We start from the raw sequence: 23,999 nt of genomic DNA, 5'->3' as shown, positions 1-23,999 counted from the left end.
TTCTTCTTAACGTATACCTACCTCCTCCCTTGAGAACGCCAGGAAGGGAGTTAGGGTGTTATTGCACAGCGATTCTCACACTGTAATGTACAGAGGCATCTTTTCCTGGGGACCAGGTTAAATGCAGATTCAGGATTCTGGAGGATTCTGCAGGCCTGAGACTCTGCATTCCTATCAAGCTCCCAGGTGGCGCTGGTACAGACCTCGTAGTGAGTATCGAGAGCACAGTGGCATCGGCCAGGGCCCCAGAGCTGTGTGTGCAGCAGCCCCTGATGCTGGTCCGCCCAATATAGTCTCTCCTCCCAACGGAGTTCATGTCACTTTACACAGTTGCCTTGGGGACAAAAAGAGATAAACCATTTTTAACATTTGTAATAGCACTTTGTCCCAAAAGATACACAATCAAATGACACTTAACATGATCCTATTTCCTAGGAAGTACATCTATGCTAACTGCATTGTGTGCTGTGGGAGTCTGGGGACAGGAAGGACGGGGTCCTTGGTCTGACAGCTCCTTCCCGCAATGTCTGCTGGCTTGTGAGAAATACTTTGTGGAAACACTTTTATCAAGGATATTGGAGGAATTTTAGGTGCTTTAGAAATGTAGAAGCTTTTGAGATTTATGCAAAGACCTTTAAAACCAGACTCTTACTCTTTCTGGGTAATTTTTATGTTGAAGGTCACTTATGAAAGGAAAGGAAGAGGATGGACATTGATGTTGATGATGATTAGCACAAAGGAAAACCCTTTGCATGTCCCTGATCCTCCCAGCTGCCCTTTATAGACGCACCAGACTTCCCTGTCAGGCAGGATATCCTCGGGAAACCTCCGGCCCTGGTGACCAAAGCTGCATTACTGGCAGCTTCCTTGGGCCTTGACGTAAGAGTGCACACAGCCAGCAATGCAGGGTTTGTATTTGGGCAAAAGTGAGGGCTCCATCCCAGAGGACCAGGGCTACCTCACATGGTCCCCAGACTCCTGGTGCTTCCTCAGCACGAAAGCCAGAATGAATCTTGGGGAGTGTTCCATCCTATCAAAAGCTCAGGATGGAGTGTTCATCTTGACACCTGCTAGGATGGCTATAGCCAAAAAAAATGCAAAATCTTGAGCACTGGCCAGGATGCAGAGGAATTGGAACCCCCCTGCATTGCTGGTGGGATCGTGACACGGTGCAGCCACTGTGGAAGACAGTTTGCCAATACCTAAAAAATTAAGTGTAAAATTGTCATAGGATCAGTAATTCCATTCCTGGGAATGCACCCAAAATAATCCAAAACAGAGACTCAAGAGTATACTCATACATGCATCCTCATAGTGGCACTATTCACAGCAGCCAAAAGGTGGGAACGCCCCAGAATGGACGAGTGGACACATGGTGGTCTGTCCCCACAATGGAATGTTACTCAGCCATAAAAGTGAATGAGGTATGGTACACACTGCAGGGTGGATGAACCTCAAAAACGTTATGTTTAGTGAAAGGAGCCAGACATGCAAACTCACATGTCATATGATTCCATTTATATAAGTGTCCAGAACAGGGAACTCCACAGAGACAGAAGCAGACTGGAGGTTGCTAGGAGCTGGGAGAACAGGGAGTGATTGCTTAATGGATATAAGATTTCCTTTTGGGGTGATAAAAACGTTTTGGAACTAGAAAGACATGGTGGTTGCACAAGATGAATGTACTAAAGCCATTGAATTGTACATTTTTAATTGGTTAGTTTTATGTGGACTTCAGTAAAAAGAAAATGTGACATCATGCTTCAGAAAAAGAAAGTCTAGAGTTTTATTCCAAAAGTCAGACTTCCCATCCAGGAAATAAAGGTTAGAAAGAAGTTTACTGACAATGGAAGGAAAATTAGTATATGATGGGGTTAGTCACTTTCCCCATCAAAGGGAATTGAGGAAAGGTTAATGAATGCAAGACAAGAATGTGGCTTTTCATCATTAAGACACACATATTCCATTTTTGGTTAGCAGTACATGTTCCCTTTTAGTTGGCTCTATAAAATAATCCCACTGGATAGACATGTAGTTTATGGACAATAAAAATGACAGTACTATTGAGGAACATTTTATCCCCCTAAAGATGTTCAATGTAAACACTAACAAGCTGCAAGTCTCAAAGTGATTAGGGGAATTTCAGGCTTTATGGCATGATATGTTATCATAAGATGGTTATATTCTAGCATAGCCACAAACAAAGCAAACATGAGCACAACTGGGAAAGATCCATAAAAATCAGAATCAAAGCCTGTTTTGTTCCCAAACTTACGACAACTGTAGCGCGATAAAACCACTGAGCCTTAGAGATAAAAAGAGCCTGGGTATCACGTGTCCAAGGCCTGGGCTATCTTTCCACCACCACAGTTCTCCTCAACTGGGAAGAAACACAGTGGCCATAAACTCACTTTTATAATGTTCTCCAAAGAGAGTTGAGATTCACGGACTTCACCGCTACTTACGATGCTTGAGATCAGGCTACCCCAGTTGGGAATTTGCTGACCGAGGCAGTGACTGAACTCTTCTGGAAAACTTGGCTAGAGAAGAACTCACTGTCCCTAACACTCAGACGTTGGCCCAGATGCAGGCCCAAGTGAGCTTTCCCGACTCGCCTTGGTTTGGGGGGCAGGGGTCCCAAGCTTTGGGCTAAGTTGTCTTAATCACATCCACCAACCACAACCCTAGCCTGCGTGGGCATCTTCCACGTCAGAGAGTCAGCTCACCACTTCCCCAGCACCTGGCTTCTAACTGCGCAGGCCTGGCAGGTAGGCATGGCAATGGAATTCGCTGAGGATGGCGTTACAAACGGTCTGTAAAGGCACACGCTTCTCAGCTGGGCAGTTTCGGTGGGAAAGGCTGCCTGTAGGCAGTGGAGCAAGAGACTAGAAAAATGGCTCAGGTCCCTCCGGAGCACAGGGCAAGATGGGAATATGAAACGTCCAAGCAAATGGCGCTTGCGGGTAAAGGCTCTGTATGAATAAACAGACTCATTTACCTAGAGAGAAATCAAAACATGTATTTTTTCATTTGGGCTAAGCTGTGAATGATTAGAATATAACTGTAATATTATACAAGAATTAGTTCCATTAGGGGACAGAGAACCTCCACCCCTCCTTTGTTCATTATTTAAAAATGGTTGTTGGCCATGTGTGGTGGCTCACGCCTGTAATCCTAGCACTCTGGGAGGCCGAGGCGGGTGGATCACTCAAGGTCAGGAGTTCGAAACCAGCCTGAGCAAGAGCAAGACACCGTCTCTACTAAAATAGAAAGAAATTAATTGGTCAACTAAAAATACATAGAAAAAATTAGCTGGGCATGGTGGCGCATGCCTGTAGTCCCAGCTACTCTGGAGGCTGAGGCAGGAGGATTGCTTGAGCCCAGGAGTCTGAGGCTGCTGTGAGCTAGGCTGTCACCACGGCACTCTAGCCTGGGCAACAGAGTGAGACTCTGTCTCAAAAAAAATAAAAATTGTTATTGTAGTAAATTTATTTTAAATGCATTTTTATTTTAAAAATTATTTTTTAAATTTTTTTATTATGATTAAAACATGTGACAAAATTTAGCATGTTAACCATTTGCAAGTGCACAGTTAGGCGACCTTAACTACAGCTGCACTGCTGTCCAGCCACCAGCAACATCAGTGCCCACAGCTCTCCAATCTCCCCAGACTGAAACTTGGCTCCGCATTTCCCCTCCCCAGCCCCTGGCATCCTCCATTCTACCTCTGCCTCTGTGGATTTGACTCTTCTGCGTACCTTGTATAGGTGGAGCGACACAGTACCCATCCTCCTCTGACTGGCTTCCTTCACTCTGCGTGATGTCCACAGGGTTCATCCGTGCAGTAGCTGGTGTCAGGACTTCCTTCTTCTTCGTGGCTGCGTGACATTTCATTGTGTGGTTGTGCCACGTTCTGTTCATGCACTCATCCACTGTCGGACATTTGGGTTGTTCCCGCCCTTTGGCAACCTTGAATAATGCTGCCCACATGGGGGCACAAATATCTGCTTGAATCTCTGCTTGCAGTTGTTTGGAGTGTATACCCAGAAGTGGAATCGCTGGATACCATGGCAATTCCTTTTCTTGGTTTTCTGAGGCGCCGTCATGCTGTTTCTGCAGCAGCTGCACCACTTTACGTCCCCACCATCAACACACAAGGGTTCCTATTTCTCCACATCCTCACCAACACTTTTAATTTGGGGTTTTTAAAAATAATAGTAGCCATTCTAATGAATGTGGACATACACTTTTATATATTTCAGAAACCCTTTGCTTTTTTTCTGTGTGTGGCCAAAAGGAGAGATTACCTAGTCACTTAAACATCTGGGGGTCATTTTAATATCTGGATGAAATATGTATTTCCATACCTACTGTATGTATTATATTGAGAAAAACAGATAAAATTGTAGAAATTTGTTTGGAACTTTTGTTTATACTGAAAAGACTTAAAAAGAAACCCAACACAATATTATCATTCCATAATAGCGTCACTTAAATAATTTAGAATAATTTTTTCACATTTATTACTTTTTCCTCTGCAACTCTCTGATGACTTCTTTCTTAGCAGGAAATGACTGTCTTTAGTAGCTATTGTGGCAGTAGATGGTGGTGTGTTTACCTGTGATGTTCTCTGAAGTTTATACCTCTTTGAGAATGAAGCATGTAGTTTCAAAAGTAACCGTAACTGAAATGAGTATTTATTGTTATTAATTATGGAAGTTGAACCTGTGTTGTTCCCACAGGGTCAGCCTGGGCCAGTGGGCCCCCAAGGCTACAATGGGCCACCAGGGTTGCAAGGATTCCCAGGACTACAGGGCCGCAAGGGTGACAAAGGTGAAAGAGGAGCTCCTGGAATAACGGGACCAAAAGGAGACGTGGTATGTATCGCTGCGATACCCCTCTGGCTGCAGGGTGGTGCGTGTTTGGCCTTCATTAAGTTTCTTTGCTTTCTTTGCAGGGAGCAAGAGGCGTTTCTGGATTCCCTGGTGCTGATGGAATTCCCGTAAGTTTTTTGGCATATGAGAATTTTAAAGCATTGCGTGCATTCTAAGCAATACATTAATGACTTAAAGAAACATTTTGAAGGAGACCTCCTTTTTGTTTATAACATCAAACGTGTGAGGGCTATTATATGTGCATAAATGTTCCCCCTGGAAACAGTCATCCATTGAACAAATTGTTTCCCTCATAAATGTGCTTATAGACTTGGCTTAGGCATTGAGGCTACTTTGCTAAAACTAGACATTGTTTTGTAATAAGAAGCTCGAGTGTCATTCACATATACTCAGTAAACAGCCAGTCTTGACATTTCGTTTGAACTACAGAATGACCTGAATATAAAGTAGTCCCGCCAAGAACAAAATGAAGCCCCGCTGAGCATTTGTGCAGCTTCTCAAATTCTTTATAGCAACCACACACAAAATGAGAAAAAGAAAAGGCATGGTTTGCTCATGAGAAAAATCTCAAAAGGCAATAAAATGTGTTTTTATAACCTAGTTTACTTTACTTCTTGTGGCATAAAAAAATAAACAAAAGAGCCTGACTCACAGCCTCCTTCACAGGCATCCGTGAGCAGATTTCCCAGAGTTGGCTTCCTGGCCAGACCGATCTGGGGATGAATGTGTTTATCGCACGTTCTGACCCTCCCGCATCCGGCTGCCACTGCCATTCTAAGACATCTGCTTCATAAACCTCACACGTGTACACAGATGTCTGTGCCCTTATCCTGCTTGGACATCTCCATCCCCATACACGCACACGCACACTGGCCGGGAGACAGGCCCGTTCCCAGGCTGCATGCGCAGGGCTGCTGCCTCGCAGGCTGAGAGACAGCGGGCGAGTGGAGAGGAGTCACGGAGAACTCAGGCTTTCTCTGCACAGCTTTAGCTCTGTGCTCCATAGACCTTTCTGGCAGTAGAAGGAAGCGGTCACAGCAAAAGAAAGGCAGTCATATTCACCAAGACACGAGACCTACATGGCCGGTGATCCTAAGTGTCACTGAGGGTGGGCTCGGACAGACACTCAGGAGCACCGTGCAGCTCTGAACAAGCAACGAAATAACTTGACATTAGTCAGAATCTTGAGAAATGGGCAGAGTTGAAGAATCTGCGTATTTCAAACATCCAACAAAACGTATTTTCCTACTAATGGCCTAAAACTAAATCACCTATTTTTAAAGTACTTTTTTAACTCTTAGATTGTCCTTTAGTTTTGCCTTTAGGAAGCTGAAACCTGAATTACAATGGAGTGACGTTATGGAAAAAAAATTGTAACTTGCCTGTACCATATTTTTGTTTATTTTCCACTTTATGTTCATTTAATACCAGAATCAAATATCTCACAAATTAGGAAGAAAGTAATTTCTTGTGATTGTAGTGAGCAGAGAAGGATCTTGGTGCTGCTCAAACACTGACAGTCCCTTTAACCACAGAACTCCAGCGCTACAAACAAAGTTAACCTAAATGTCACCTCTCATAACTAATCAGTTAATGAATGCAGAGTTTGAGAGACCTGGGTAATTTTAGCTGTGATGTGCAGTAAAATCTTAGAGTTATGTCATAGAGAAAGGTATCTAATTAGATGTTGAGCAATGAGACATGGACATTTAGCTCAATGTAATTGAATTTTTTCTTTGAAGCACAAAGATCATAATGGCATGCAATTTCAAGTGACTTATATCAGTTCTAAGTGAGGAAGAAAGACCACTTACTGCAGGCACGTAACCCAGGAGAAGGATGAAGAACTCAGTGGTACATTTTGAGCAAAAGCATCATAGCATACGAAAGACCTTGAGCAGACCATGCAGAGAGCTGTTTTCTCAAGCTGAATTTGAAGGACCAGCTTTAAAAGACCCTGGGGTCTTCATTTTGAAGGCCGTCAGAGAGAGTGAGAAGTTGTGCGTGCAATGTTGATCTCTCAGACCACGAGAGAGTTTTAAAAGTCCATCCGCTCTCTTGTCTGATGACACCACTTGAAAGCAATGACTTTGAACATCCAAAGTAGAGAGATGTGAAAATAAAAGAAAAACTCTACTTTTCTCATTGTATTTCTTATTATCATCCAGGTTACAGGGCCCCATATGTATGATTTGTTTATTTATCTTGACATTTTCTTAATTCCTCAAAGTAAATCTAATAGACATCTTAATGGCCTAAAAATCACTCTGGAAAATACGTCTTATGATCAAGAAAATCAAAATTTTAAAGAAATTGCATAATAATAAAGCTTATATCTAAATATCTATTGTTTAAGGAAATAGCAGAATAGGCTATACTCATGTTGTGGGTAAATTAGATTATTTGCCCAGCTCCTCTGTGTGTCCTGGAGCCAGATTAATGCAGCGAAGGTGTCCCCAGGTTAAGCCCAACCCTCCCTAGTTGTTCAATAGACATTTGATCTTTTGCCTCCGTCCACTCTGAGACATCTCAGGGTACCTGACTCAATTTATACTCACGTTTAAAATATAAAAAGTGGACATATAGGAACAACATTTATCGGGTGTTGGGCGGGTGGGAGGGGAGGACGGGTATATACAAACATAAGTGAGATGTGCAACGTCTGGGGGAAGCTCTGACTTGAGGGGGGAGGGGGGGCATGGGCAATATATGTAACCTTAACATTTGTACCCTCCTAATATGCTGAAATTTTAAAAAAATGGAAAAAAATCTAAAAAAGTAATGTTTCCCAAGAAAGTAAAATAAGAGAAAATCAATTATTTTAAACATGGCTAAGCCATTGATAAAATCCCATTGTAGGCACGAACACCTTCTCTGTTTAGAATGCGGGTCTGTCAGACTCACCATCTAAAATTCAGTTGAGGACAACTGATAAAGATATCCCTGTCCTCCCTGAGAAGGAGCTAGTCGCTTCTAGAATCTTTTCAAATCTACCCTTACCTGTCCCTACTAAGAGACAGTAACCCAATGGAGCAAGGCGGAGGAGCTCCCAAGATAGTTACTTCTTACCAAAGCCCGAGTGAAACAGAACTTGACCTTGAAAACCACTCCCTGTTTAGGGCTATACCTGTGCCTTCACTTATTTCATCTTTGTTTCATTCATTTGTCAATTTTTGAGTTATCTTTCCCCTAGATTCATGCCAGGGACATTGCTTATGAGAATACTTAAAACTGGCTCCTCACACAGCTCCGTGGAAACTAGACACCTGTGGGAGGAAGGTGCACTTACTGCTCTCTTTCCCAGGGACATCCGGGGCAAGGAGGCCCCAGAGGAAGGCCCGGCTATGATGGCTGCAATGGAACCAGGGGTGATGCAGGCCCACAGGGACCCTACGGCTCTGACGGGTTCCCTGGCCCTACCGTGAGTATCCCTGCGGCACGCGGTTCAATTAGTGCTGGCGCCATGGGTGGCAGGTGCTTGCGAGTGCAGATGTATAAAAGGTGCCCTCTCCTGAGCCCTGTTTCCTGGGGCTTAGCCCAGAAAGTCCAGTGTGGGGCCCTGTTAAGAAATTATCCTAGAGATACTTTCTGAGAAATGAGAGTTGCCTCCTGCTTGCCCAGCAGAGGGGAGGGGTGGGATGGGCAGGTGGACAGGTGGACACCTGCTAACCCTTTCTCACCTGGGGCAATCCTCGTCTCATAGCCGGGTTGGAAGCATAACTCCCTGCTCACGCTCTCCTGCGGTGCTCAAGGCATGACTTTGCTGGATTTAAGGATCTTCATCTTCTGTGTTGATTCTTTAAACGTTAGATACAAAACAGTGGACTTGAGTGACGTTGTTCACTCCTGCAGTCTCCAAGCACCAGTTCACTTTCTCCCACATTCCCATTCAAGTAACAGCCAGCAGTCATGGAATAGTAAACCTAAATTTTAAAAAAACTAGAATTAAAAAGCAGAAACCTTGACAGAATCCTCTGTTAGTCATTGTTTTTATCAGATTATAAAACCCTTTGTACATGCAAGCATGGTTACCCTCTCGAGCACATACAATGCAGGAGTTTGTATTTTGATGGAAGAAATTTTGGATAATAATCTGTTTTATGGTCTCATTGATTTTTGCAGGGAATCCTGAAATATTTTTTCAGTAGTATGTTGCTACCTTCTAACCATGAAAATCTTACAAATTCAGGGTCATACTAAAATTCTGTTTAGTAAGACTTTTCATTGAAAAAACAATATGTATAAACCTTAATGTGGAGGAAGAGCATCGTTAACACCCTTCACCCTGTTTTTACTAGAAGCAAATAGATTTCTACTCCTAACGGTCCCACGTCTACCTTGCAGTCCCCTCTCCTTGGCTGTCTGTTTATTATGATGTTCAGCTTTTCAATAAACTACGCGCCATTTTCTACTCTATGCTGTCGTAAATTCTGTTATCAAGAAACATATCTACTACTTTAAAATATTGATTTTTATATGTCGATATTAAAGATGCTGATGCATAAACATATACACACACACACACACACACACACACACACACACACCAGCTGATTACATTCGACACAACTCCAGTTTTGGAGAATGACCCGGCATCTCTCCTATGTGGCGCTGAAGAGCACATGTGTTATATCTTTAGTACACTAACGCCAAAGAGAGCACATCATATCATTACAAAGAAAAAGAATATAGTGCCATGCTAGAGGATTCGTTTACAGAGAATTCATTTGGGTTTTTGAAAATAACTTCAATCCTATAAAGTATTATAATTTTAACTCTGAGGAAAGATACTATTGGGGCAATCTGAAATTAAAAGTCTGACTGTTGTGATTGAATAAAAGGGTTGATATTCAGAATAACCGACATAAGCCATAAATACAATTAGACATTGCCTATAAAAGGCAATATTTAATCATCAAAATTACTATATGTGCACTGAATTTTAATAAACTTTTTTGTGTGTTTTTCTTTTTATGATTTATCTGCTAATTAGGGGCCCCCTGGACCCAAAGGGCAGAAAGGCGAACCCTACGCACTGTCCAGAGAGGACCGCGACAGGTACAGGGTATGTTCGCCAGAGACGGGAGACCTGATCACGTGATCCAGTGCAAATTCACAGCACGGTTTAAACCGTGATCAATATGAAAATTGTCTTATTTTCATTCCCAATGTTTTCTATCTTAAATTTAATTGTAGCTTTATCTCTTTTCCATGTTCATAGTACTCCCAGCCAAATGTTAGGTAGTTAACATTACCGAGTTCTGATGAGGCTGGTACCTTTCACATGCGTATTTCCAACAGTGTAATAAAATGTAACTAAATCTAAAGACGCTTAAAAGCTATAACTCTTAAAATTATTTCTCCTCAATTAGGGTGAACCTGGGGAGCCTGGGTTGGTTGGTTACCAGGTAAGTTTATTTTTATTAGAGAATATTCCCAACAAAAGTTTAAGAACTTCAGGACTCTAGTCTGCTTTCTTCAAAACATTCTCTTATTTCCTGTCCATAGGGGCCTCCCGGCCGCCCTGGGCCCATTGGACCGATGGGCCCAGTTGGAGCTGCAGGAAGACCAGTAAGTACCTGAGTACCTGTGTGCACCCTAGGACCACTGTCACGTCATCCCTCAGAGATGTGCTCCTTCAACTGTTGAAAGTGGATGAAAGCTTTAAGATGACTCTGATGTGTATAGTCATTGTAGAAAATACCCAGACAAAATGGCCATTCTTTGCATACATTCTGCTGCCACTAACGTTGGAGAATAAGGACTCAAAATTGCGGCCACCAGCTTACTGCCAATTATGTCAAATTTTGAAGTGGTACTGCAGGGTGCCCCTCCAGTCATGCATATCTCCTTCAGCCCCATACCTACCCAAGGTGACAAAGGGCCCATCATCCATGGGCAAAGAAGTCCAAAGTCCCACAGGTCAATAAGGAGAAAATGGGCTAGGCCATGCCCATGGGGCATGCCCATGCCCATTGTGGCAGGTGTATCACACCCAGGCCATGGCCATTGTGGCAGGTGTATCACACCCAGGCCATGGCCATTGTGGCAGGTGATCACACCCAGGCCATGGCCATTGTGGCAGGTGTATCACACCCAGGCCATGGCCATTGTGGCAGGTGTATCACACCCAGGCCATGGCCATTGTGGCAAGTGTATCACACCCAGGCCATGGCCATTGTGGCAGGTGTATCACACCCAGGCCATGGCCATTGTGGCAGGTGTATCACACCCAGGCCATGGCCATTGTGGCAGGTGTATCACACCCAGGCCATGGCCATTGTGGCAAGTGTATCACACACAGGCCATGGCCATTGTGGCAGGTGTATCACACCCAGGCCATGGCCATTGTGGCAGGTGTATCACACCCCAGCTGTGGCCATTGTGGCAGGTGTATCACACCCCAGCCATGGCCATGTGGCAAGTGTATCACACCGCAGCCGTGGCCATTGTGGCAGGTGAGCTCTTGGCCATCACAGTGCCCTACCGGAGTAGAGGTCTGCAGGTTTTCCCTCCTCCTGCGAATCAAGTGATAGAGTGAGACGTGACCAGACAAACGCTTGGATGCAGGGGGCTTGCAGCAAGGACAGAAGCATGGAGAAGGGAGTTGCTAGAGCTCACGCAGCCCTCTGGCTACCCCCCAGTGAACAGTGACTTGGAAGATGGACTGGCCCCTGCAAGAGGGTTTCTGGCTCTCTCGCTCTCCACATTTTTTAGTGGTAAGACAAACAGGCCTTAAATTATACAAGAGAGATTTTGGCTATAGGTGAGAGAGACCATCTCACAGAAAACCAGTGCTCAAGATTGAAGCAAGCTATCAAGGGACTCAGTGGTATCACCAAGAATTGGATATTGAGAGAAAATGAAGATGCATATGTTTAGAGAGATTCCATCACACTAAAAGGGGGGGGGGGAGGCAGTACTCATAATTTTCTTCAGATATAATAACAAATCATAATAATAGATTTTATTTTTACAAAGCAAATCTCCCTGATGTTATGAAAGTCTTTTTGCAAGTAGCCGTCCATCTGTGAAATATCTGGGCAAATGGAATGAAACGAGGGTGGTATAATGAGGTGCTCTTTGCTCCTTCACTACGTGCAGTTGTGGCTTAGTCACAGCACATAGCACATGCTACCTGGTCAGAATTTTTGTACCTTAAATATACAGTTCAGAGAGGTCTGATACAACAGATTACACTCACTGGGTCCTTGACTGGGTACAGCTTTAAGTTCCTCACATGGGCCAGCAAAATCATCCTCGCCCACACTTGTCCGTGCCTTTGCATCTGTGGCATTGTGCGCAGACACTCTCCTAGTGCGTTTTAAATACTTTTTTTTTTTTTTTTTGAGACAGACTCTTGCTTTGTTGCCCAGGCTAGAGTGAGTGCTGTGGCGTCGGCCTAGCTCACAGCAACCTCAAACTCCTGGGCTCACACAATCCTCCTACCTCAGCCTCCCGGGTAGCAGGGACTACAGGCATGCGCCACCATGCCCGGCTAATTTTTTCTATATATATTAGTTGGCCAATTAATTTCTTTCTATTTATAGTAGAGATGGGATCTCGCTCTTGCTCAGGCTGGTTTCGAACTCCTGACCACGAGCAATCCACCCGCCTCAGCATCCCAGAGTGCTAGGATTACAGGCGTGAGCCACCACGCCCGGCCTTTTAAATACTTTTATACCAAGTATGGCGTTAACACTGAATGCTTTGCAGAGAGACGCACCACAGTATTTGCAGAAAGACTTTCCACTCTGCCGTGTTGGCCTGTGGATTAATTCCACCCGTGAACATTTGCTCAGCCACCAGCAGGAAGTGCTGGACAGTGTCTCATGGGGGCCCCCAGAGGAAATCAGAGGACTGTCTCTGCATCCCGTGGCCTAGGACCTCGCAAAGGGACCAGAACAAACACAAAGAGGACACGGGTGAAGTCAAAAGCCTAAACACAAAAGCAAAGCAGAAACAGCTGTCCGTGGCCAGCCGGCCAGCTCAGAGCTGGAGCTGTCTTTAGGCCTCTGTCCCAGCTCCTCAGCCTGCACAGTGTTCTAAATATACAGTAAATGGCTTTCCCAGGCTTCCTAGCAGATGTTATCTGGGTCCTGGGGTAAAGAAAACAGTTCACAAATTTCTTTGTATTTGTGCAGGGACCACCCGGACCTCCTGGACCAAAAGGAGAGCCAGTAAGTGGGTCTGCGGGATGAGGGAGAGGGGACTTGAGTGTTTGAATATATATTTTATTATCATAAAACTATTTGGTTGACAACTATTTATTGTTTGTATTACAATGAGAACCATTTTATAGGTTTTTAAGAGGTAACTCCAAGGATGGATGCAATGGTGCATCTAGAATCCCTGGCACATTAAATAAGTAAATGCGTTGAGTGATTTATTGTTTGCAAATCAATTATTACTTTCCTGCTGTGATACAAAAGCCAAATTGATGAACATCTGATTGCAAATGTAAATTAGAACAAATTAGGGACGGCTCGTATTTATGCATATGTGTTACATTGTGAGAATTGACAGGACATAGCTCTGTCATGAGGAGGCCAGTGACAAACTGCCCACTCATCAGCCCCTGGGGATGCGCTCGGTGACATTCAGGACAGGCTATACCTTTCCATCACAGAAAGATTATTAAGTTGGTTGGAGCACAACAAAGTAGGTGGTTGGTTAGGAGCTTGGAGAACAGATCTAGGGTTCATTACGACCCAGGAAAGTTGGGTAAATATCCAAGACAAACGAATGAGGCTGACAAGGGAAGTATTTGATCAAAACTCAGCAGGAGTCAGAAATATTAGGCCGCTGGTAGGAAGCGCTCGGCTGCTCTGCATCAGTGAGACGCTCAGGCCCCACGTTCCCACGGCGGCTGCACCTGAAGCCCCATTTCTGTGGCCCGCGTGACCACCCCTCAGCCGTGCCTCAGGCTCCCGTCACCTCTGACAGGGCTTCCGGCTGGTGCTGAGCTCGTGGAGGCTGCTGGACTCCCCACTGCCACGGCCTTGAGTGGGATGAGAAGGGCCCTGAGCCAAGAGCCCGGATGTCGCGCTGGGCGGCCAGGCCCTGAGCTGGGCGTGAGCCTCAGATCTCCACTCGCCAAAGGCAAACACAAATAGCCCCCCTCACCCCCAACCAGGCCACTTCCTGGTGACTTTGATGGCAGCTCAGGAGGCAGAGAGGAACAGTGGGGGGCTGGGCAGACTGCATTCTCATCTAGCCGGCTGCATCTCTGTGCTTTGATTGCAGCTCTGAGCCAGGTGGGAAAGCAGCAAAAAACAAAACTTAATTAAAGGTTTTGTTTTTATTCTCAGAAAATATCTGGACATTGGAGGGGCAGGTGGTACACTGCAGGGGGAAAGATCAGATAAGGCCTGCAGGATCACTTGTCACTGTGGGAATACAGGGACCCTGGGAAAGAAGCGAAGCGTTTGAAAGTAGAAGAAAAGAGTGCTTTGTCTATGAGGTGCATGCCTTTGTGGTCCATCTTCTCATACGTAGCTGCTCCATTCTTGAAACTATTAAATACTCACTAAGACACTGCACCTAACTGTCTCTTAAGCAGAAAGGAAGATCAAAATGTTAGATAAAACCCAAAGAATCACTTAAAATCATTAAATTCTGATTGGTTTTAAGTCCTCTAAAATCATTTAAAAAAATAGGAAATGTTTACATGAAATTGGATTATTTTACCAAAATGAGAAAAGGCTGCATCAGAGGAGAGAGTGAATCACGATCTTCAGATAGGGAATGAAACAGGCTACTCTCTAAGTCTGGAGGGGCCAGGACCCAAGGAAACGCCCTCAGACCACAGCTAGAGACAGCGTCCCGATGGCTGACGGTCAGAAGGAGCCAGCATCCAAGCCCGGCTGTCCCGCTCGTGGCCACCAAGGCCTTGGTCAAAGGACGTGACGAGGCCGATTGGTTTCCGGGAGATGAAGCCAGAATGCTACGCATGTGTAGTTGTTCAGTAATGTTGCAGATAGGGAGGTCTTGGGTTTCTTTTTCTAAAATGAAGTATTTCATTGTGATTTTTGACTTTTTAACACTTAAAAATATTATTTCTCTTTTTAGGGCAACAGAGGACTTGGTTTTCATGGACAAAAGGGAGAAAAGGTAAAGGAAACCTAGTAGGTTTGAGCAGAGGTGTGTAGTCCTTAACAATCAAGAAATAGATCGTGACAATTGGCAGTTTTGTGCTGTGACCCTGAGGGTATCTGCAAACAGACCGTGTGCAAAGGAAAATAATCACTGTGAAGTGCCAGGTCATCAGACGGGCTCTAGCTATGATTAGGGGTCATTGAGACAGTAAATGTGAACCGTCTACATGGCCTAGACCTCTACGCAGAGATGTAACCTCAGCCCATTTTCAGCGAGTGGAAGTAAAGGCACTTCCCCAAGGGTGTCTTCTAGTGAGTGAAATTTGGGGTGATTGAGACGACTGAGACAAGGCCAAAGACTGACGCTGAGCCACCTCAGGGCCCGGGGGATCTCAGGGGCCAGGCAATCTTAGGAACCAGCTCTGGCTGGGCTCAAAGGCAGGAACGAGGACCATGTGACTTGTAATGCCTGTCAGGCTCAGATTGAAAGACCTCATGGCCTTGGAGAGGAACACAGGCTATCACATGTAGGAAAGTCCCCCTGTGGCACCCACACCCAATGAGCAAAGCCTCATCAACACATAATCCCATTCCAGTTACCACGGAATCCATGAACCCACTGTAAAATAGATTTGTCCCTTTGACATCATTATTTGAGCATTTTCATTTTGTTGTCCATTCTGCTTTTTGATTAAACAGCATATTAAGTGGAGTCCCCTATACTGCTCAGGCATAAAGAGGAAAGACTTCATTCTTTGCATTAATACCATAAGAGAAATCATAAAAGAAAAACATAGAAAAGCCAAACACATAAAAATGTAAAGATCCATACAATGAAATATGGAAATATTAGAAATATAAGAAAAAGAAAAATCTGGAAATAATTCATTGCTAATAGGAGAGAATAGTCACATTAGATTTAAAGGAGGTGAAATTAGTGTGTGTAATCTACAATGAGCTCATTCAAATTATTGATAAAAAAACATCAAGGCCTGTATAGGTACAAGGGAGAAGAACAAACAGTTTTAGGCATTTTTAAGTTACTGTTGTAGTGGATGTTCAGAAAACACCACAGACTGCCACTTTCTGCAGCTGATACATCATCTCAGTTTGTTGCCGTTCATGTTATGTGATATCTGGGCTCAAACTTGTATGTGGAAATAACAGAAGAAAAGACAATAACATTCTTTCTGTGTCAGTTAGTTTCTGGGAGGTAAAGCCAGAATGCTGTGCAAGGGCAGCCGCCCAGTAATGTTGCAGACGGAGAGGTTTCACTGTCCGTGCACCACACTGGAAAATGTTTTCTGCTAATGATAAAAATGCATATTAAGGCAGTTGGGATTATATATTTATTCAAGACTGCCTTTTATTATACAAAAACACTTTTAGCTGGTGAAGTAGTCTTTCATTTCTGAAGCATTTCTTATGTCTTGGTGCCAATCTTGGTAGGCAATAGAGTGATACCTATCAAGAATCGTGAATACATTTATCCTCCCCCCTAAGAATTTCCATCATAAGGAGATAATTCCACACAAGCAGATGCAGCCCAAAATTATGAACAGACTACATGGCTTTTATACATGAGTTCTAAGTGATTACCAATGAAAGTAGGATACCAATGATTTTATATGATTATTTCATTTTGTTATGATTATAACAATTCAAATAGCTATACGTGCGGTAAGTAATATGCAGAAATAGAAATAGCAGTATTGTGGGGGATTCTGCTTTCATTCAAATTTTGCAGTTTCCTTTCAATGTAAAGACGACTGCTTTTGCTACACAACACACAGGGTGATGTGGGACTGCCGGGGCCCAACGGGATCCCGTCGGATCATTACCCCCCCTCCGTGGGACCCACTATCAGCTACATCTCGGATATGTACAAGGTAATGACGCTTCAGCAAAACTGACTGTTTTCCCAATTGAACTAAAAAAAGGAAAAGAAAAAATAGTAATTTTATTCAAACAATTACATTCCAAGTGGAAAAATCCTCACCACCAAATTGGCAAATTACGCATGAAAAAACACAACCAGGCCCTCCTGAATGTTCTCTGCGCTTCTAGACAGTCACTAGATTCACAGTGACTGAGCTTCATCCGTCCATCATCTTGAAAGTTGTGATGAATTTGAAGCAACACAAAAATCCATTTAAAACCTCAATTCTATCCGGAAATATGTGAGTCTCCAATATAGACGTAGGTTCACAATCATAATTCAATGCCAGAATTATAAAACTGTCTGGGCAAACTGTTGTATTCTACAAAATAAAACTTACTTTTTCTTCTTCATCAGTAATTACCTTTTTTTACTTTTTTAGGATCAGGGTCAGTTTTTAGACTTTTGCCCTATAATTCAATTAACATTTTGTTTGATGTAAAACTTACTGAGTCTGAAATAGAAATTAGTGTCCTGCTGCCCCGGGACTGAATGCCACTCTGCCCCACCTGCTCAGGTGCGTGCCTCCATCTGACTGAGACTTTCTGTTCTGCTGTGTCAGGTGGGAATAGTGAACTAAAATAAAAACCCCAAACATAGAAATCTTATCTTTCCAAATAGAATATAATTTCCAGCTCTCAAGTGTCCTGGGCTGCAGGTGGGATTTGGCAGGCAGGACCACTGCCTTTGGGGTGAAATCAACCTAGGCAGCTGTGGCCTGAGTATGAGTGACCATTGACAAAAGTGTCCTGGGAGGTGGCAGGTAGGGCCTGTGTCCCGTTTCAGGACAGGAGCCCAGGGGTGGAGGGATCAGAGCAGGTTTGGTCCATACGGAGACACTCAGCTTCTGAATTACACTCCCTTCCTTTTTTGCAACAAAGGAGAGGACGGGCCAGGGCACAGCCAGCCTGCAGGGGGCAGTGGTGAGCTGCAGGGGTCCCATGTGCGTTCTAGGAGTGCTGGGGACAAAGAACCCTGTCAGTTGTTATATTTCTTTCACCATTTTAGACAAAACGAAGTGGGGAAAAGTAGATCATACAACATTGGCATTGCTTTTGAAAGCCACTTCGCTTTGTGTTTTAGTATGTTCCAAATGCATCCTTTCCTCCAGGACCTTCCTAATAATGTCCTATTCAAATGAGTATTTTCATCAGGGGCTCTTTCCTGGACACCTGCCCCCACCGTGCGGATGTTAACATGAGCTTGGAACCGTGGCCAGTGAGAAAACAGCCTCAGACAGAAGAAAAGCCAGACTTTGTCATATGAGAAATAATACCTGCTTTCATTTATCTTGTGAAAATCTAGAAGAAATAATATTTTTTGCCCTTTGAATTTTGAAGCTGCAAAATTTAGGAGTCATTTGTTGCAGTGAATTTATAATGATTGTTTAAAGTCTGATTAAGTACTTTTCACCTCCTATCATGAGCCCTGAACGATTTTTAAACATCACCATTCTCAAATTAATAAGCATTTCTTATTTTTTATGTTCTTCACAGGGTGAAAAAGGAAGTGAAGGAGACCCAGGAATAAAAGTAAGTCCCGTAGTGGAAATGTTCCTGCTCACCTCCGTCCCCAAGTTGTCAGCGTTCCCCCTGCAGTGACAGAACGTGCCGTGGTCCCAGCGGCCCACGTGCTCTTTGTTTCCCGTCGCTTGCCCACAGCCAGAGAGCGGTAGCATTTGCTCTTACACTTCTTTCCCAGAAACCAGTTTTAGAATTTTGTCCTTTTTGCGTCATGAACACTGGCTCGTCAGCATTTTCCGAAGTTTGTAAAAGCAACATGAAGATGTAGCCACTGAGTGTGGCTTCCCTTGTGGCAAGGCCACTGCTGCGCCCTGTCTCTTTCATCTTTGTGCCACCTGCCCGCAGATGTCCATCCTCCCTCCTGTCACTTAGACGTGGCTGGTGGATGCTCTCCCTCCCGCACACGCGGTGATCCAGGCCAGCTCGCGGGCTTCCTGGGGCCGGGCCGGGGGCGCACGAGGGCCTCCGTCAGCGCTCTGTGTTCTCTCCTAGGGCATTTCCGTGAAGGGAGAAGAAGGCATCGTGGGCTTTTCAGGAATGAGGGTAAACCATGCGCCTTGTAACTGTGCTCGCCTGTTTCATTTTGTTTTTCACATAGACTTTCTTCTTTAGAGCAGTTTTAGGTTCACAGCAAATTGAACAGAAAGTACAGAGGTGTCCCACTACCCTCCCCCTCCCCACCGACACACACACACACACACACACAGCCTCCCTGGAGAGGTGCACCTGCCACTCCCTGAACCCACTGACACGTCCTTCCCACCCAGGAACGGAGGGGGTTGACACAGTGCCCTCCATTCGGAAGAAGGAGCACAACACGGAACCTTTCTGATTGTGCGTTAGGCTAAGCTAGTCTCTGGGAAGCAAAAGTGTGGACTGTCTAAAATCATAGGAGTGCAGCAAAAATATCCCCAGTTATGGGGGTTGGGAAGACGTCTCCTCCCAAGGTGATTCTGCCGCCCGAGAGGCAGACCTTACCTTCAGAGCTGCAGCCTAAAGTGACCCTACAACCTCTGCCTAGGTGTGGTCAGAGCCCCACATCCAGGAAGAAGAGAAAGTGGGTTTTTGTGACTGGCAGTCGCTACAACTAAAAAGATGTATGTCACAGCCTCCAAAAAGAAGACTAAAGAGACTTGTCAGAACATTGGCGTGCACACCTTTTTATATTTTTACTATTTTACCAAACTGTCTTTGTAGATTTGTCCATATTTAAGTGGTAGAAATAATGCATTTTATGACAGTGTTGCAAAATTCTTTATCTCCTTTAGAATAAGTCTTTGGATGGTTTTAATGCTTTTCATAGTAAAGGTAGCTTTGCTATTATGATGGATTTTGCTTCCTTCAAAGGATCAATACTTTTATCATAATCAAAAGGGGAAAGAATTGCATTTGGTATTGCATTTGGTAGCTTGTTACCAGTCTTCAAAATCTGGCCCTTAGACTAGTTCTGTTGGTGCTTTAATCAGCATCAAGTCCCCTGCTAAAGCCCTGGGGAAACTTGGCTGCATATTCTGAGCTGTTGTTGCTTCTGTTTTCTGTTCAACCAGGGAAGCCCTGGCTTCGACGGTGAAAAAGGCTCGCCAGGACAGAAAGTAAGTTTGATGCATAAAAGACAACGTGCTCTGGGCCTGCGACATCTCACAAAGGTCAAATAGGAAGGCCATGGTGTCCCAGGGAGGAACAGTTGTCCCCAGAAAGCCACTGACCGCTTTCCCTGCATTTGCAATTCACAGCATTGAGCCAGATCACTGACCTTGGTCCCTCCCTCCCACCATCCCCCCTCAAAGTTTCCATCACTCGGCCCCAACCAGCCATGGCTTCTGTCCCTTCCAACCTCACACCCCTCCCCTGAGTCATGGTCACCCTTGGGAAGGTTGTCAACTGGGTGGCCCAAGGTTCATCTAAATTTTGGTATAGATTGACCCACACTGTGATTCTCATTTATGTGTAATGACAACCCAATTAGTTATTTTTATCATGTGTGTGTATTCCCTGGACAGACTTTTGGCTGTTTTTAGAAGAAATGTTATGTGAGAAGTGTATCATGAATCTGGATCAGATCTAGACTTGTCTAAGCACTAGATCATAAGAGAGAGCACACATAAAAGCAGATTTTTTAGGTTAGAGATCCGTGTGTTTTCACCGTTCATTGTGCTCACTGGTTCTGCCCTGGAATGCACAGCACACCCTCCCCCCAGACCCCTTCCCTCCCCAGCTGCTGGCAGCTCCTGTGTCTGGCTTCAGATAGTGCCGGCACACACTGCTATGTGGCTGTACATGCATGTACTTTAACAACAAAGGAAATGAACGTGTCTGTGCTAGCCTGCTGCTTGACTTTTCCATCCAGTGCACCCTAGAGACTGTTCCATGTTAGCATGTACACGTCTGCTTCATTCTTTTAACGAGCTGCAGTGAATTGCAGCAAATGGATGCGACATATTTGCTTAGCCCCTCAAGGTTTCCGTATTTCCAACAAGCATGCGGTCAACATTATGGTACACACACCAGTGCCCATGGGCTAGTATTTTCGTTGTTCTGACCCAGTAGGTGCATAGAAATAGATGCTTATAAAAATCAATTCAGCCTCAGAATCCTGATGTCATGCTCCTGCTCATGGTGCCACAGCAGGGTGGTGGTGTGATGGCTGGAGAGGGTGAAGGCTGTCCCTGTGGGGAGTTCTGCATGTTTGTCCTGGGACCACAGGTGGACTCACCTCCCAGTTTGCAGTTCTCGCCTCCACTGGTTCCAGGCATGGGCCGTCTTGATCCAGTATTCTGGTTTCAATCACTTGCAGTTACCACCAATCTTGATGACTTTTGAAACCTCAATTGGTCTTATTCTTCCCATTCCTGTCTTTTTACCCCAAACTGAGGCTGGGAATCTCATATCAGGTTCTGCCCTAATTACACCCAACCTTTCATAGCATTAGTAACTGATCGGAGTGTCCCCAGCGGTCGTGCACCTGGAGCAACGGCCACTCGACCTGCTTCCCAACCAAAAGGCTTACAAAAGCCAAGGTTGTCAGGGGCCAGAGGCTGACACAGACATGAGCATTTGAAAGTGACTCATTTCCATTCACTCCAAATAATTAAAGTGCTGCTGTTAGTTCTTTACCATGTGCAGTGAAATCCTAATGATTATTAGTTTTTCTACCCCCAACACAAAGCAGTTGTAGTGTTTTAAAATGCAGTTGGACACAGCTAACCCTAAACTCAGCAGCTGAGTTGAGGAAAGGCAAGATGCTCCGAGCACTGACCACCTGGCCGCGCTGACGGCTGTGGCCCAGATGTGAGGGTTGCAGGCTCACATCTTTGAGCTCACTTTCTACTGTTGCAACAACTTGGAAAACACAGATCTTTCCAGTCAAGTGGGTTAAAGGGAGATAGTTTACTTGACTGTAGAGTAGGAAACAGGCAGGACTACACAGATAACGGAGGCGTCCTGCCTGTGAGGGCCAAACCACTCCACAGCTATGTCTGTCCCGGGTCACCCACTGGCCAGCTGGCCATCGTTCTACAGCTGACTTTTTTTTTTATGATATAAAATAAAGCCAGAAACCAAAAGCAGCTCCAAAGGGGCATCTGTGAACATAAACAGTGCATCAAGTGGGAGGAACCAAAAGAGAATATATACTGTGGGAAAGGTTTTTCTTTCCTCTACATGAACACGGAATTGGTTAGCCATCATTTCTGCAGAGGCTAATAGAACTTCTATGAGTTCTAGCCTTTTCTAAAACGGAATGGAGAAGTGTGTTTTATGAATTTGGTTATCTTAAATTATCTGAAAAATTAGAGATTGTTTCCCCTCCTTTTTCTAGGGGAAACCTATTTTTAATAGCTGAGCAAAAAATTTTGACAGCTAGAGTTATTTTTAAAAGTATTCATTGAGAGCACATTGAGAGTTCATTCCTCGAAAGTATCCTTTGAGGAATCCGTGCTAACAAATGCTGTTGAACGTCCTCCGGCATCAGCAGCACAGTGCGTGCTACCTCAGGGCTAGTCGGGACCTCAGGGACGTCGTATCTGCACAGCTGTACCAGGTGCAAACTCAAGAGTGGTCATGACGATGTGTGGCAGTCTGAAGTGGTGGCATGTGACTTCAGATTGGGCTCTTGCACCGAAATCTCACTGACTTCTCGTATGATAAATTCCATTTTATTTCTAGGCTGGTAGAGTTTCTTTAAGGAGATGCTTTCATGAGGCGTATGAGTTATATTCAACCTAACTAATGCTCCCTTGGCCATGGAAATGAAAACAGTGCAATAAACAAATGAACAGCACAAAGATGAGGGAGGCATATTCTCACCACTGAAGACTAAACTGTTCTTAAGTGCTTTGGAAATATGCATTTCCCTAAACGAGTTTAATCGTAAATTCTTTTCATCTGTTGCAGCCAGTCCCTAGGACTTCTGCCTAATGATTTTGTTTAACTGGGTTTGACTCATTTCTACCCTTGAAAAATATAAAAATCAACTCTGTACTTCTGAAATTCTATAATCAGAACTCCCCATAAACCATACATAAAACCTCATTGAATTCAAGTTAGTGATATGTTACTAAATTTGGGGGAGGGAGATGGGGAGAAAGGAATGTATCCCTTCAAAGCACCATATAATTATTCCTTTTAACATAGACAATTATCTGAATGTCAGTTTCTGATTCAGTTTCTCCTAATGGTGAGTTCTGTGATGCCCCCCTTAGCAGAAGAGGAAGCCTCAAAGCAGGTCTTGGGGAAGCCCATGGAGCCCCCACAGGGCCCTTCCCAGCACAGCACCAGCAGGCTCTGGGTAACCACCCCAGATGGCTCCTGCACCACGCCCCGCCTTCCCACCCCTTTGCTGCATCTGCCACTGAAAAACATAAGGGAAGAGCTATATATGGTCACTTCGACTTGAGGTTCCAGACTACTAGGTTCCAGGTGCCAGTAGTCTCAGAGGAATCTAGGTGCTATTTGATTCTTCTCTTTCTCCACCTCACTTTACATAATTCCCACTTAATTTCAAACTGTTCAGACATATCTCAGAAGTGTTAGTGCTATCTTGGCTTATTCAGCAAAAGTGCGGAGCTCTTGGTGTTTGGGGATGCTTGTTTTGGTTTGTTGATGTCACGGCACGACTGAGTGATGCCTGGCGGCACAGAAGTGTAGAGGTGAGAAATCCCAGGCATCGTTTGGGCTGCGCTGGTCTGTTGGCTCTGCCCACAGCTCGGACTGAAAGCCTCGTCGCCCACCCCTCAGTCGTGGCACAGGCTGACACTCAGCTTATTTCCTGAGATGGCCTCTGAGTAGGACATCATTTTGAGCATTGCAGAAATTTGCCTGTGCTTTTGAATCTTCAGCTCCACCTAGTGTGAGAGGAAGTCCGGGTCTAAACCACAAGCCCAGAACAAAAAGCACAAAATGAGCCCAACTCAGTTCAGTCCAAACAACATGACTTCAAGTATAACTGCTCCTGGCTGTCAGAAAGCCTCTAAAATAGTCAAAGGATGTGCATTTCTCGTAGCTTGGGCATCTGGCATTCTGAATTTGGGGAGCTGAGCCCTAAATA

General features: G+C 44.6%; 1 protein-coding gene across 1 annotated transcript in view; it reads left to right on the top strand.

Moving 5' to 3' along the window:
* COL4A2 (collagen type IV alpha 2 chain) overlaps positions 1-23,999 on the top strand; it is a 177,742-nt gene that overhangs the window by 97,603 nt on the left and 56,140 nt on the right. The window contains exons 5-16 of the mRNA XM_012751869.3: positions 4,743-4,877; positions 4,958-5,002; positions 8,200-8,316; positions 9,889-9,960; positions 10,268-10,303; positions 10,404-10,466; positions 13,040-13,075; positions 14,967-15,008; positions 16,786-16,881; positions 18,428-18,463; positions 18,947-18,997; positions 20,002-20,046. Of these exons, the coding sequence (XP_012607323.1) occupies positions 4,743-4,877; positions 4,958-5,002; positions 8,200-8,316; positions 9,889-9,960; positions 10,268-10,303; positions 10,404-10,466; positions 13,040-13,075; positions 14,967-15,008; positions 16,786-16,881; positions 18,428-18,463; positions 18,947-18,997; positions 20,002-20,046 (774 nt within the window). The remainder of the gene's footprint in view (positions 1-4,742; positions 4,878-4,957; positions 5,003-8,199; positions 8,317-9,888; positions 9,961-10,267; positions 10,304-10,403; positions 10,467-13,039; positions 13,076-14,966; positions 15,009-16,785; positions 16,882-18,427; positions 18,464-18,946; positions 18,998-20,001; positions 20,047-23,999) is intronic.

This window comes from Microcebus murinus, chromosome 13 (assembly GCF_040939455.1).
Source record: "Microcebus murinus isolate Inina chromosome 13, M.murinus_Inina_mat1.0, whole genome shotgun sequence".
Taxonomy (NCBI): Eukaryota; Metazoa; Chordata; class Mammalia; order Primates; family Cheirogaleidae; genus Microcebus; species Microcebus murinus.
The sequence above is the reverse complement of the archived record's forward strand: the minus strand, read 5'-3'. Positions and strand labels throughout refer to the sequence as shown.